The sequence below is a fragment of the Etheostoma cragini genome, chromosome 5 (genome assembly GCF_013103735.1).
Source record: "Etheostoma cragini isolate CJK2018 chromosome 5, CSU_Ecrag_1.0, whole genome shotgun sequence".
Taxonomy (NCBI): domain Eukaryota; kingdom Metazoa; phylum Chordata; class Actinopteri; order Perciformes; family Percidae; genus Etheostoma; species Etheostoma cragini.
In genome coordinates this window covers 12383675-12399737 of record NC_048411.1, presented here as the reverse complement: position 1 = coordinate 12399737, position 16063 = coordinate 12383675, and the positions used below count along the sequence as shown (strand labels likewise).

Below are 16063 nucleotides of genomic sequence, written 5' to 3'. Positions count from 1 at the left end.
TTCTGCGCTAAGACTGAACATGAAAACTCTGTCAGTGTTCACAGACAGTTGTCATTTTACTTTTATCCTTCCTTAGTTAAAAATACACACATCCCTACACATATTGTAAGCATTTTGAGCGACGGGTCAGAGCGCAGGCCCAGCACCTGGAGCTCCTGCTGTGCGCACATCATTTAAATTATTCAAATATTAATGCATATAACTTAAGAATACTTTGGAGACATGTGTACAAAAGCTCTGTGAAAGCTCTTTTTTGGTTTGATGGCGACCCTCGTGGCTTATTATCTTGCAGCGCTGGCACCGGGACAATTAACATGATGGATCACGATCTTGCTGTGTTCCCAGGTTACTGACCCATGGATTACAATCTTGCTAAACCTTCCGCATTATCAGAGTGTTCATTTAGAGAGAGTGATAGTAACTCAGTAGTAGCATGAACTGTCAAATAGGAGATCAAAATGCTTTTAAAACTAGCTTGCTAAGTTTTGTTGAGTTAAATTGTCATGGCAGTGCTTGCGATATGGATAAATTACTCTCCTTAATGTAATTCTATATTGCAATAAAGCTATAAGATACATACAATCTTCCAGATATGAAATGATTAAACAGTGTATGGATAAAATATTAATACAGGAATGTCTGTATTGGATTTTATTGGCCAGTGAATTAAATATTTTACTAACTAAGGTATTTCAAAATTGCAGGATTGCATTAAAGCTATCCTGTAATTTAGATTTTAGATACGCAACATTGCCAATTTCAACCTAATAAAAAACAGCCACAGATATTACAGCTGTGTTTTCCACAGATTAGAAAGCAATTTGTAGATAGCAAGGCAGATAGAAAGAAATAGAAATCTTTAGCCAAATAATCACAAATTTAATACAGGAATGATCCTCTGCACCTCACAAAACAGATCCAGGGAGAGGGGACTGTTTTGGAAGCCACAGGAGAGAAATACCTTGCGTGTTCGCTGGACAATATTGGCAACTTTTTTACAGAGAGTCGCTGTCTTTTCTACAGAAAGTTGACAGATTTTGTGAAAAAAAGTCGCTAAATCTAGCAACAAAGTCGCTAAATTGGCAACATTGTTTTCATGGAGACAGACGCTGTGTGCACCGAGGGGAGGGGCTGTTTATGTGTTTGTGTGTGTGTAGAGTGACAGAGAGACGGAGAGTAGGGAAAGGAAATGCAGCTGAACAAATGCATGTTTTAAATAGCACTAAAAAAAAAGAAATAACAAAACGCAATGTGTGGTGGCAGATGATGATTGTATGGCGCTCTGCCACAAATGATTCTATGTGTGGGAAACACTGTACAGAAAGAGCTATCATAGAATAAACAGTGTGGTAAAATCTCTGACATTTGAAAGATTTGTAATGTCTCATGGTTAAAATCATCCTAGAATATATGTATTTGAGTAGGATTTTGCCTTCTGAAGCTAGCATTTAAACAGTAGTCAGTGCATCAACTTCATAACGAGGGTCAAATTTTGTCATTTTGGTCAGAAATCTGGGGGTTAAAATGACAAAACGCAATGCTGGATTGCATGTATGGATCATTTCCATCACTCCCAAGTGCACGCAAGGGGGGCAGTTTGAATCCAGCACGGAAACGGCAGATTTGCAATAAAAACTACTATATGGAGAGGTAATTAAAGAACATACCTTTAACGTTTATTTCCCAAAAAATGGCAACCATTGTAATAATATCTGTAATAATATCTATATATATATATATATATATATATACTAAAACATGATTATTTGAACATGTGCACGTTTATGAGCGACTACTTAAATTGCAACACACAACCAAATCATTTAAGACTAGAAGACATGCACTATTTTTTGTAGAGCTGAACCTGACACTGTACCTCTGTCAATGAGACATGTCTTTGACAAACGCTTTTCCTGTACAAGCCCTATTTTACATTAACCAGGGCTGCTGTTGACAGACCTCCCCTATCACAGCCTAAGCAGCTGTTTGCACACATGTAAATATAGAATAAACATGTGTGAGCAGGCATTCAGTAAATGAATGCTTACCAGTGGGTTTTAATTAAGCTCTTTGCCGTCTGATGATTAAAACTCTCTCATAAACATAGTGTACATCAGACAATGAAAAGATCCCTGCCTACTGTTTTCAGATGGTAAACGCAAGCTTCACTGCTTTGCTTGTGATTCATTGTCTCTATTGAGCAAACTTATTTATTACTGCAGTAATTTCCTGGAAATCTTGTTACAGTTACCTGTGTAGATGAGCTCAGTTAGTATTCTAAGGTTGTAAGATAATTAATGACCTCAACCTTCAGACTGCAGAAGTTATGCCGTAAGCAAGAGCCATTTTCCTCTCTCAGGTTTGATGCACCAGCTGGGAATTTGTAACATTTACTCAGCACGCCACAACATAAATCTACAGCTTAGTAGTCAGCAGTCTGAACGTTTATATTTTTGTCTATCCCAAGCACATTATAAAATGCTTCTGAATTAAAGTCATTGCTTAGTTGCTGCAGTTTGCTTTCCTTTTGTTGTTTGCTGCTTTCTGAGCGTGTTGGATTGGATACACTGCCAGATCTGTACTGCAGAGCTTTGGGGACAGTGATGAGTTGCACTGCACAGTTTCTCATTTGCTTGTAGAAAGCTGAGCGCCACGGGTTTAACCTGCTGTCTCCTCTGTTTGTCTCCTTGTGATGTATCTCAGGGGAGATATCGAGCCAACTGGAATTAGCAATTACTGGCCAGGATCACACTCCCCTCTCTTGGGACGCATCTTCTCTCTTCATCTACCCTGTTCCCTCTTCTGTTTCTGTCATTCTCATATATTCTCTTTCTCGTGTACACACCATCAAAACAGGCAGCTGAAAAACACTCATCCCCCCTCTCTGTGCTGTTGATGCTTAAATAAATATTTTCCAACCACAGGTACAAACTATTTCACAGTATGTATGCAAAGTCAGAAGACACAAGTCTGAACCCTTGAGCAATATTGTGGTGTGATAAGCTGACTCTTACGTTTTTACTGTGTCTGAATAGGTGTACATTTGGTTAATGCCAGAGGATAACAAAGTACCACATTTTAATAATAGTACATTACACTTTCACTACCTGTACTTTTAATACACTTGGCTACACAGTTCTAACTCTAACTTCACAATGGCTTCATTTTTAGTTTTGTTGTTTTTTAAACTTATTTCCAAAATGTTGTCTACCCAAAAGCATTTGTTGCTTCAACCAAACCTCATGCGGGACTCAGCAACCCTGGTCTCTGGTGTCAAAGTTCTGTGCGTACAGCTTACCAGCTCTATGACTTTTACATGATACATAAATGTAGCAAAAAACATTGCCTCTGAACATAATCCAGGCTGCGAAAATGATCTGTTTGGATCAGCATTCATCCCTAAAACATGCTAGCGTATGCAAATTAACACAGGTCTCAGGCATGAGATTTAGTAATAATTTTAATTTTAGTAATAAAATATGTAAAGCATAATATTAATTCTGCTAATAGTTTAATAAAGAACAGACAATTTATCAAAACGATGTTGCTACTGGCATGTTAATTTGCTCTAAAGTCCACTGCACCACGGTGACTTTCAGTATCTGTCTCTTTTTTGGACACTAGTTCCCCCTCTGATAAGACATTTCCCTATGTGTTTAATCCAGAGGGGCAGGGCATTTCTCCCATGTGCAGGGGCTGGTTGACATCCACGTCTTTCTGCCACAGGGTGACGTCTTGTCAGCCGGAGGCCTGGCTCCACTGCTCTGACAGCCTGTCCTCAGGGACGAGCAGAATGACAAGCCCTGACAGTGGGACGGCAGAGAGACTAGTGCTCTCCCAATTAAACTCTCCCACATTTTATTCTACTGCTTTTTTTTCACTCTCTTTACCTCCCTCGCTCTTTTGAGCTCAACACTGAGATAAGGAGCAGCAAGATAAGGAAAGCCTGAAGGGAGAAGAAGGTCCACTATGCACATGCTGAGGATGGCCGGAAGACGGATCAGTGTTTATGTGTTGAAATGTTGTGATTTGATGAGCTATGACTTGTAAATGTGTATCCCAGCTTGCCTCAGACACAGATATTTGCTTAAATTACATCCTCATGTTTTGAGTAGGAGGGCTCAGTAGAAACCTGCTGGGAACAGATGTGCATTTTGTAATTGCAGGGCATTCTCCCAGGTGGTGGACTGTGGGGAAGGGGCAAGGTAGAGCGCTCTTGAGGCATGACTTGCGTGGTAATGGGCTCCTGGCCCTTGCATTGTGGTGTCAACTTCACTATGAAGAGCCATCCATCCACAACTGCTGTGGAGAAAGAGGGGGTTGGAAATGGGCAGCGGTGAACTAGTCAGTGACACTGATGCACAGACTGCATAGATTGGATATTTATTGACACGGTTGTATTGTAAAACCCAGCTTTCACTTTTTATTCCAGGTTTGAGCGATATACAGTTGAAAGAATAGGTTTAGCGTAAAGGCATTTCATCCAGTAATCAAACTTGTCAGGTAGTGCTTGACATGTATCGATCCTATGTGGAGCTGGCTCAGTAAACCAAAAGGACATTACAGAAAAGATATTTCTAACGTACCAAAAGGCTGTTCTTGCAGCTCACAACTTGTTTCAGTGAGGTTTAGGAAAGATAATTAGATTTAGAGTTGACATGCTGTAAGCCGAGTCCCATCTTAAGATATGATAAGATATGCCCCGGTACATGTGCCAGTTTATTTTTAATTGGCATTGCTTTGAGCTGCTGAACTCATTGGCAGAATGAGGGTGAATAATAGGAGCAAGGCTTCACTACAGTGCTGCAAATGTTTTTACTTAGCCATGTTTTTTAATTTACACTTAAACCCTCTAACTGTACATCATCTTTTAACATTGGAAAGCGTTATCATCTTGTGTAAGTCCACGGTTATTTAAAATGTGTACAATGCTCTCCATAGGAACGTATGTGTCCCTTGTGACATATATTTTTCTGCAAAGCACCTCTGAAATGTCCAAATACCAGCAAGATGGCAGCATGGATGGCCCAATTGTTAGCACTGTGGCCTCTCAGTAAGAAGGTTCTGGGTTCACATCCAGGTTGTTCTGGGCCTTTCTGTGTGGAGATTGTATATTCTCCCCGTGTCTACGTTGGTTTCCCCCACGATCGTGACCATTGTCTCTGGGCGCTATAAATTGCTGCCAACTGCTCCCTTGAGAGATAGGTTAAATGTGGAGAATTCATTTTACTACTTGTGTTTGTATGTGACAATAAAGTACCTTTACCACCCAGTGTCCGTCTAACATACTGCATATTATCCTAATGTTATCTAGAAGACTCTGCTCGTTAATTTCACACTCTGAATTGTACATTTATAGCTCAGTCAGTAGTGAATTTACCTTACAGTAACCTTGGTCTTCCTTCAGAACATAAAATAGTCTTAAACTGCTGTTTAACTTTATTGAGGGGGTTGCCATGATCAGTCTCTGTCTGCTCCAAATTGCCCAATACATGAAAAAGCATCTTTTTTTATTGTGAACCATTCTTTGTTGAACGTTAATGTTTTACAAACACCAAAGGAAGTAAGCTGTGACTAACGGTACTCTTCTGAAGTGATTTTGGAGAGGGAAATTAGGTAGAAATACGCTGGTTGACTAGCATGATACCATTGCATTCATATAGTATTCAATCCAGGCTAACGTGAATGACAGTGAGAGCATGTTCCTTCCTCTAAAATTTCAGGTTGTGGCCGACTAGCGGGGCCAGCTTTTTAGTTTGCTATATTATTCAGACCTGCATGTCACACGCACTAGCAACACAAGAACAATTACTGTAAATCAGTGTAAATGGTACTACGGTACTTTTCTACGTACGAAGATACTCATTTCCCATAACTATAACCCCCGTCTGACTAACGTCACATGCACACGCTGCCCATATGGTTACCTGTCTTAAAGGGGAAGGGTCGGATGGTAATAATCATGTAAAAGGAGAATGGTGAAAGTTTACTTTTCTATCAAGCGACTAAACCATTGGACAAATTACAATTTTGACCTGAAGGTGGTGTTAGATAAAAAGTCACAGGAACAACCAAGTTTTTACAATTGATCCTGAAGAGGACATTACTGTCTGTGCCACATTTCATGACAATCAAAAAGACAATTGTTGAGACAATTACTTAAAACACAAATATCTAACTCCTTGGTGGTGCAAGATAAAAAGTCACCAAAGTCAGTAGGATTAACTATCTGGACACCATGAATACCTTTACAACTTTTCATTATAATCCATCCAATAGTTATTTGGAAAGACATTACAGTCTAGAGTCCAGGTGGTGGACATGCTGACAGACCAACTGTTTGTTTGCCGTGCCACTTGTATCATCATTATCAGACTTTTTTAACTCTCAAAAATAAATATTGGATATATTGTACATCTGTTAGGATTTACTCTTGATGCAGTCATGGTTCCTTTGACTTGTGTATCAAAAAATGTTCTAATTGGTTGTAATAGCTCTAAACATGTTTACTCACTTAGAGGAACTTGTTCACATTACTGTGCTGCCATTGCATTTGACAGAAATAAATTTGAAAACATTGGAGCATTGTTTCTAGATGTCAAGCACAAATATCTTAATAATGAGTATGCAGGTACATCTCTGTGCTGCTTGTTTCTCATTGGAGCTTGCTGTTTGTAATGAAGCCCTCTTCATCACTAATATTTTGCAGCATTAGTTCACTGTAGCTCATTATGTTACGGGTAAATTAAATGAGGCACAAGCTTTTAATGTTTATTGGAAAATGTGTTTTGTAGAGGTTGCAGCTGGGGTTGAGTGGAGGCCAGCCCTGCCAAGAGAAACACATGTACTCCGTTTGCTAGTTTGGTTACCTACACCTGTGCAGTATGGTATAATCTTTGCCTGATTAATTGATGCAGGTTAACAGTTGCTGCTTGTACAATAGTAAAGTTTGTGTTCAAGTACTGTAACTCACCTCTGTTGTCGCCTCTCCGGAGTGTTCAGGCTGAAAGAGTCTCCAGTGTGTTACTCAGTTTGTTTGTTATAATCATGGCTTCCATTTTTTTGTGCTCATTGTCAGTGAAATAAACACCTGTTGATCTGCACCTTTCTTCTGCCTTAAGTCTCCTGCTGTAAATACTGTATCCAACCACTATGCGGTCATTCTTACACTGTTCCACCGGCCAAAGCATGTCACGGTCAAATTTAACACAATATACAGTATTGCTGGTACTTTATGTAGTTCTCCTGAGACTGCCAGGCTACCAGCATCCCCCACAGAGATCCATGTCATACTTGCATGGTGTAAAGAGGCATGACAAGGGTGATAGTCTCTTCCACTGGGAGGTCACTGCCAGCTGCCATGTTCTTAGACGAAAGTGGTGCTTTAGTGCTGCCTCTCACCAAGACTATGACAGTCTCTCCTATCAGCTACATAACAGACCTTTTCAATGTGGCAAAACAGCAGTTTCTAGACACGGTCAGCTGGGTGGAGAGATTGTCTTTTTGCACTAAAACCTTTTGAAGGTGTAATATGTAATACTGACAGCTAGTGTTTAAAATAGTTACTGCAGTACATATTCAAAATACTGGAGAGAGTCGTCTCCCCCGCCACCTCCTGCCCGGACTCAAAGTTCTATGAGGTTGCCAGGCTGAGACCACAGCATCCACAACAATGTTACTAGACGCTTGTCTCACATAGCCAGACGTACTTCATAGCACAGCGGAGTAGCTAACGTTGGATGCTGGCAATATAGCAGTCCTAAAAGCCTGTGCTCACGTGGAGCTCTGTGCTAACAGACACACTTTTCATCTTAGAATTACGGTAGGAACTGCTAAAAATACAACAAATTCGCTTTCCTTTCCACCCGACTGACACACACACTTCCTCAGGTTAGAATTACGGTGAGAACTGCTAAAAATAACACAACCGCTAAAGACACCGCAAACCCATGGTCCTCTCTTTCCGATTTACAGCCTCCCTCTCTTGGCTTAAAATAACTCACCTTTGTTGGCTACGGCTGTTGTATAGGCTACACGTTGTAAACAGTGGTGGCCCACTTGCCCGGTCCACCGGTAATGTTGGCAGTTACAGGGTTAGCGTGACGCCATTAGCCAGCATCAGTCGGGATCACTTTACTGGCTGTGTCTCAATTTTTTTTTGGGAGTAACCAACTTGGGTACTCCAGCTCTATGCGGTATTTTAATGGTAGTACACAAAAGTTGAAATTACATAAAATGCCGGTCCCATGGAGCTGTGATACATTAGCCTGAAGATAATGCTTAGCTACCTGTCATTGTGGGCTCCAAGCTGTCTCCATCTTTCAAATACATCTCTGCTCACAGTACTGTTAGAAGCCGTTTTTGTCTGGGTCGGGTAGAATCTGTCTCCATTGTTCCTGTTCATTTGTTTGCTGCTTTCATGGCTATACTAACGTTACAGCTGTAGCTTGCTGGGTTATGTTTTTACAGTTATATCTGGTAACTGGCCTGGCTGTCAAACTGAGCAGTGTATAACAACACAGGCCAAAACACAAACAGAAATTCCATTCCACGGAACGGCAATTTCAAAAAGAGAAAATACTGGCATCCGCATTGTTGTCAGAAAAGATAAAATTTCAACCTAGCATGTTTCCTTAATATCTGATGACGCATTTGGGTCATTTGGGGATTTAGTACAGTAAATATATTACATATTGAACATTTAAATATATTGTCCTTGTTGAGATAAACAGTGTCCTAATTTTCCTTATTTGTCTTTAGTTCCTCCTGCTGCTTCTTTTTTGTGATCAAATGTATTTATTTATGTATTGTTTGCTCTTGCAAGTCACATGACCAAATTGCAGCTTTTGCGGTTAGAAAATTGCGTTTTAACATATCGCGATATTATTGAAAATGCAATTAGTCGTTAAGCCCTAGGAAATATTATTATTGTATTACTGTGTGAATAAATATAGATTTGATTAACTTTATCTCAGAAAACCAGGATTTGTTTCTTGAATTTGATCCTTTTAAATTGTTAAGGCTGTTTATGGACCTTGGTCTTACACTTGGTATACTTCTGTCTTTGTGTGTGTGTGTGTGTGTGTGTGTGAGTGTGTGAGAGAGAGAGATTTATGGCTGACACTGCAACACTGTTCTCATATGTTCTGTTTAAACTTGAGTAACCTCTCTTTAGTGACATCAAAGTCAAAAGGCGAATGCTACCACAAGAGCTGAGGCCCTGATACAGCTTACATTTACATATGATAAGCTACTAAGGATTTCTGCATACAGTCAGTCATATTTGCATATTCAAAATGGTGTATATTTGACCTCTGCCTCTCCCCTTCAGATGACTCGGGGGACGAGGAGCCTACATCCCAGTCGGACCGCAGCGAGATTCAGGGCACCCTGAAGATTCTTGTCAGCAAGCTTGATGACCTCAGCACATGTAATGACCTGATCGCCAAGCACGGGGCAGCCCTGCAGCGTTCCCTGAGTGAACTCGAGGGTCTGAAAGTCCCTGTGGAAGGAGGGGAAAAGATCAAGGCAGTCAATGAGCGAGCAACCCTCTTCCGCATCACTTCCAATGCTATGATCAATGTAAGTAGTTGGGACAGACAACAGCAGTGAGCTGCTGTTATGTGCTTTGTCATTATAAATGTGACAGGAATGCCAGTCATCTATAATGCCCTGGTTAGCGAGTGATGAAAGATAAGATTACTGTGTGGCATTTTAAACGAGAGTCCTCACGCTTAGTGAAGTAGTTCCAGACCATAGACTGCAAAAAAAATGGACGAAACTTCTGAGAATGAAGCCAATGCAGAAGCGCCTTTAACCTGCATTTTATCTAATTTCCAGCAGGGGGCAACATCACTCGTTGCAGAAAGAAGCCTGTTTCCATAGAAGTCTTTGGGGAAATTACCCTTCTTCTCACTTGATTTATTACCACAATAAACATTTTCAAAATAGGTTTATGGCCTTAATCACTACTTCCAAGTTGTCTTCAATACAGCATGATGTTCATTTTCTAAATTATGATCCAATTTATTTTTAAATTGACAACAAACCAAGGGATGCTTTAGGGGCAAGGCTACAAGTCGACCTGCCAATCATGACAGAGGCTTAGCAATGCGTATCTATGGCACTATGTACATACAAATAGGTGTGGACTTGTTTTTGGGTATTGTCTGATTTCAGTTCATCAAAGTTAATTGGAACATTTGGTCTCCAAAACATATCTTGTTCAGGGTCATACCAACCAACCAAGCTAGCTAGCTACTGCTAGCGTTAGCTGGTAACGTAAGAGAAAGTTTTGTTGATTTTTCTGTATACCGTACATGCTGATGAGAGGCAGAAGTAACCGGAGGTCCGCATTTACCCACCAGTAAATCTCCACTGGGTGACTCGCTTCAGAAGAGTTGAAAATGACAGCAATGCCATTGCGATCATTGCAAAGGCTTAGCTTCGTCACCCTCCCGAGCACTTAATACAATTTCAACAAATTGCTTTACAATCTGTTCAACATATGTAAAACTCTATCCTTAGTATTATTTTAAATGATTTCTGAAGTGAACGCTTAAAAATATTTTTTTTTAAAAGAAGAGGAACCTCAGGAAGAACAATTAAAAAAACTTTTATAAAATAACTAATTGCACTAATAGTTGTCCATGTATTCCTCATAATGGACGCGTCGAGCATTAACCCTTACATAGTGGTGGATGAGAGTTCAAGGAGATTTGAGGTCCTAAAGGAGTGATACTAGATATGATACTGGTTGGGGGGGGGGTGGTGCAGCAGCTACAGGAATAGCCCCTGTCCCCCCCCCCCCCCCCCCCCCCCCAACCCTTGACCCTGCCTGTCTGATGAGGAATGTCAGAGCCTTCTGGACTATAGTTAGACACACAAACCTGCTCTGACTAAACAAGACAATCACACAAGGTTTGTGTTTTTTTCCTGCTTCTCTCAATTGCTTTATTGATATAATTGTTTATTATTGTGGCAGGGGGGGTTATTTTTGCTATAATGCATGCCTGACTGATTTGTTTGTGAAATGTTTGGCTGTAAGGGCTTAAATAATTAATCAGATTCAGTTGTGGTTAAACTGCTAGTCTTTTGACGTAATATTAGGCAGTATGACATTATTACCGGTAATATGCTCAAGTATGTGCTAATACAACGTGTTAACAGAAATAAGTAAGATTTAGAGTGCAATTATATTATGCAAATAGATGTTACATAATGAGCATCTTTGTTCTCTGTGTCATCCATTTTCTTTATTAATTGGTTTGGAAAATTGACACTTACCTGACAAGCAATGAAATATACCCTCTTGAATTGCCTAACTCATTAAAATGCCATTAGGTTTGCCAAGAATGTGCTTCTAATGAGAAAGAAGTGCTGCTGCAGCCTTGGCCACAGTGTATGAAAGTGTGTGAATGGTTCCTGTACTATGTAAAAGCACTTTGAGTAGTCATTAAGACTAGAAAAGTGCTATATAAATACAGTCTATTTACATTTACATTTACAAACTCCCTGTAGTGATTTTTGGGCTTGTTAAGGGTTCTCTTTAAACCGGAAAGCAGCGCATGATATGAGCATTTGGATTTCTGTAGCCATATTTTCAGCTACTGTCAAGGCCTTTACTTGGATGTATCTGTAGTTTGCATGTGCTTGTCCAAAGAAAATTAGGCTACATGTAAGGAGGGAGGAAAGGAGGCTGGGTTGAGGGAAGGAGGAGGCCATTACGGCAAGACACAACTGCATGCTCTATGTGATCTGACCCTGGGCTGAGGAGAAGGTTGCATTAGTTCATGTAGTTGTGATGTAACTTGTCACGTGTGTCATTGAATCCAGGCTTCTGGCAGTTTGTGTGTACATGCATTTTACACACTTACCACTTTATTTGTGTGATTTAATCACATGAAACTTAACTCAAAGTCATTGTATTCTTTGTTACATCACTCATTCACAACTTTTTAATTTAACACCTCCAACAAATCCCTTTCTTCATGCCCATTCACTTGTCTTAGCCTTTATTAACCCTGTTCCCCCCAACGGAAGTCACATGCAGTCTGCGTTTGTATCAGACTAAGCATAAAAAAGTGGAACTTTTATACTTTTTAAATGGTTGTTGAGTTTCATATCGTGGTCATGTCTGAGGAAGTGGACCACAACGTCACATGCACTTCTAACATTTAAACGGAGGCTCAGACATTGCCGTTTAGACACTTCATGAAAGACTGCTGGAGGTAAGAGATTGGTTGGATGTTTTTACTGTCAGATATTTTGTGATATCCATACCTTGTTTTGAGCAAAAGAGTTATAATCTCAAACACCTAAAGCCACTTAAATGTATCAAATATCAAATACATCACTTTTTTACTTGAATCATATAAAACATTAAGTTAGAAATGAGTATTGCTGGAGAATACATTGTTTTTCATTTTAGTTTGTTATAAAGCTATACACTTGTGATAATTGCATGACTGTGTGTGTGTGTGTCAAACATGCCACTCACTCTCTAATCAGGATTTTAAAAAATCCAGACTCATATGTCCAAGAATCAGTGAACAGTCATAGGAACTACATGTCCGATATAAAATATTGATGTTATTGTAATAGAAATACAGTGTCCTAAGTTGTAGTTTTTCACTATCTGTTTGTATTATTTCTGGTTTACCCTCTCTCTGTTTTGGTCATGTATGTGTAAATGTCCGTTATGATGTTTTTGCCAGACAACAAGTAAACAGTATATGGTTATATATATTTACAATCTTAAAATTAAATAAAGTAACATCTATTACAACAATACATTTTTAGATTTAAAGCTTTAGTTTGTAACTTTTAGATTGATTAGCCATTGCCAAATGAGTGGCTACAAAGTTAATTAAGACTATCAGCTCCACAAAACTCTCGATATTTGTCAGTATGACTACGTTCAGGAAAATGTGTCGTCCGGCAACTTTCTCGCGCAGAAACTCAAGTGAAGTGTGTGTGGAGGAGTGGTGGATTCGTCGAAAGATTTGTTGGCCTTACTTTGTATTCCTCATGGGGACGACAGAAACTACGCACTATAGCTTTAAAGTATTAATTTGGCTACTTGGTAATATTAAAGAAAATATTTAGAAATCGCTTTCACATTTCACTAAAACATCACCTCTTTAAAAAGTGACAACGATCTGGGACTGAAAAGAACTTCTTTTAACAGACTAAGAGGTATCATGCTGTCTGAAAACAAATCAAGGAAGGAGTTAAGTGTTACTGCATCCGTGTTGCTGCCACAAAGTGATACTGATACTGCATGCTGATGATTCTCTCCCAGCCAGAGAACAGAAATGATGTGACATTTGTCCCTCAAGCTCACCGCCTGCAGCCACAACTTTTTCTAGTTGGTTCAAGAAAACTCAACAGGACCAAAGACCATACAGTATGTTATCATTCATGTGGAAAGAACAATGACGAGCCCCCACAAAATGCTAGGAACAAGCTTGATTGTGATCAAGCGGTTTCCAAGTGATTATTCAGAAACTCTCCTTTGAGGCTCACTATGCTGACAGCCCAATGACTCAATGCAGCAGTGATATTTTTATTTTATTTAGATTGATTGACCACTACAAGGCTAGGCTGTCAGACAAATGCTGACATGTAATATATGTCTGGTCTGAAGTACCCTCTCAGCAGTAAAAGCAAGGCAGCACCAATAACGCCCCCCACCCGCGACTCACATAAAGTCTGCTATGCAATCAGAGGTTTAACCTCTAGCTCATCACTCACTCACTGATGTCTTCTATGCGTACACTGTGCTCCGAGGCACATTTTACACAGCAGGGAGTCCCAGTTAATGCTTATCAGACAGTTAATTAACATATTGATGGTTGCTCGAAACACTGGTGATAACTATCCTTGATTACAATGATTGGCACAAATTTCTTTACATCATTTTCCATCCCAATGCTCTCTCTATTGTATTAAAGTGTCAGGAAAAAATATTTTTAATATTTATGGTATTATCTGTTGACTCCAATAAAAGTAAACCAGAACGATTTTATGATTTTAATGGTTTGGAGAAGGTGTTACCTAGACTTGAACAGGAACCAAAAGAAGTCATTCTGTTTTCAAAATCCCTATTAAATGCAAAAATGTGAGCAGTTAGTCATAGCCAGTGTATAGTACCTTAAACCTTGTTGAGAATTATGAACTATAGACTTTTGTAGCAGTTGTAAATCCATTTCCGACTATATTATAGATATTAAACTTTCAGTGCTGTCTGTGTGTTTATGTTCTTGTGTGCATGTGTTTCCCCAGGCGTGTCGAGACTTCTTGGACCTAGCAGAGACTCACAGCAGGAGATGGCAGAGGGCGCTGCAGTATGAGCGAGAGCAGCGTATCCACCTAGAGGAGACCATTGAGCAGCTAGCCAAGCAGCATAACAGCCTGGAGCGAGCGTGGCGAGAAGCACCCACGCTTGTTTCCACCGCACCCAGTGCCCCTACTGCCAACAAGGGTGAGACTATGTGTTAGTTACTCCTGTGGGCCTAAGTGTGGACTTCACTATACTGGCGAAAAGTCATGTGTGACCTTAGGCTCTGTATTATAGACAGTCCCTATGCTGAGGAAGATTTTTTGAGGTTGTGTCAGAAGGTTTGGATTATCACTAATTTAGAGATTATAATTACCTGCACTGTGGCTCATGTGGAGTCTTCTGTCAGTTTGTTCATTTATTTGTTCATTTTCTGTTTGTTCACATATAACCAATGTCTTAAAAAAAACAACGGCCAGGCTGGCACGACATTTGTTGTGTACATCCATCCTCCAGGAGGAAGAAACCTATTCATTTTAGTGAGCCCATAACTTACCTTTAAGACTGCCCTCTCAAATAAAATGACAGCACTACTAAACCAGAAGGTGGTGTAACATTCTTATGTTTGTTTTTTAAACTGGAGAAAGGGGTGACACATGGCTAAGAGCTTAAGATGCTTACCATGAACACTAATGTCCTCGGTTTGAGTCCGGCCGGTTGCATCTCCCTTTCCCTTATTTCCTGTCATCACTCTCTTTGTTGTCTGTATTAGGACTTACGCTGCGTTCCAGACACAATGTTTTGTTACGACTTTGAGTCACAACTCACAACTTGGTAGCGTTCCAGGCAAAGTCACGACAAACCCTTCTAGCTAGCGTTGGCTAGCAGCTACCCATCGTTGACGTTAGCTAGCGCTCGCTGATGCTAGCGGCTTTTTAGTCGGCATCATTTAAAAAACATATCCTTTTGATTACAATGTGCACAATAACTTTACGTTGCCTATTTATGTATATTGATTTCTATTTCTCACTGTTAATCAACGGCGTCTACAGAATCAACAGGGGTCTACACTGTTGTTGTATGTGTGACGTCAAAACTGTAACTGGTAGTGTAGCGATCTGGTATGAGTTCATGAGTAGTAAGTTAAGGGTTTGAATGCCATTCCAGGGCAGTTTCACGGGTAGAAGGTTGTGAATACACAATAAACGGGTTACCTGGAACGCAACATTAAAATGCCCCCCAAAAAACTAGGAAACAAACTAGCAATCAATGTTGGTTTCCTTTAACCATGATGGCAATCTGTCCGAAGCAGTTAACAAGTTGCTCATACTTGATTATACCTTAACCATGGAGTCGGAACATCAGAAAAGGTTCATGCTGGTCATTTGGTAGACACTGAAAAACAACCTAGGTTATTGTTTAAAGAGTGCGGACTTTGGTGTTCAACTGCTATCAGGAGTCTTTTCTCTTTTAAAAAGTTGGAGTGTTGAAAGAACACATCATAATCCTTTTTTGTGTTCATGACCAGGATATAGTTGAATCTTTATTGAATAAATTCATTGAATGCATCATGCTTTTAATGTAATGATGGTTTCAATAGAATATGATAAACTATTTGTTTATTCATAATGATGGTTGTTAAATGACTGGAGGTCATATTTTACCCTTGTTTTAAAAAATAAATAATTAAAAATCACTTTTTGAAAGTGCTGAATGAATGTTGGATACTGAACATTGGAAGAACATCCTGAGGAGCATCACTCAGGCTACTTAACCCACAGG

The 16063-nt window shown here is 39.7% G+C and overlaps 1 protein-coding gene across 4 annotated transcripts in view; it reads left to right on the top strand.

Moving 5' to 3' along the window:
- The window catches only part of si:ch211-106a19.1 (uncharacterized protein LOC561797 homolog), a 50573-nt gene that overhangs the window by 23285 nt on the left and 11225 nt on the right, over positions 1-16063 (top strand). For all 4 annotated transcript variants that reach the window (XM_034871580.1, XM_034871579.1, XM_034871582.1 and 1 more), the window contains 2 exons: positions 9332-9582; positions 14287-14485. In XM_034871580.1, coding sequence (XP_034727471.1) covers positions 9332-9582; positions 14287-14485 — 450 coding nt within the window. The remainder of the gene's footprint in view (positions 1-9331; positions 9583-14286; positions 14486-16063) is intronic.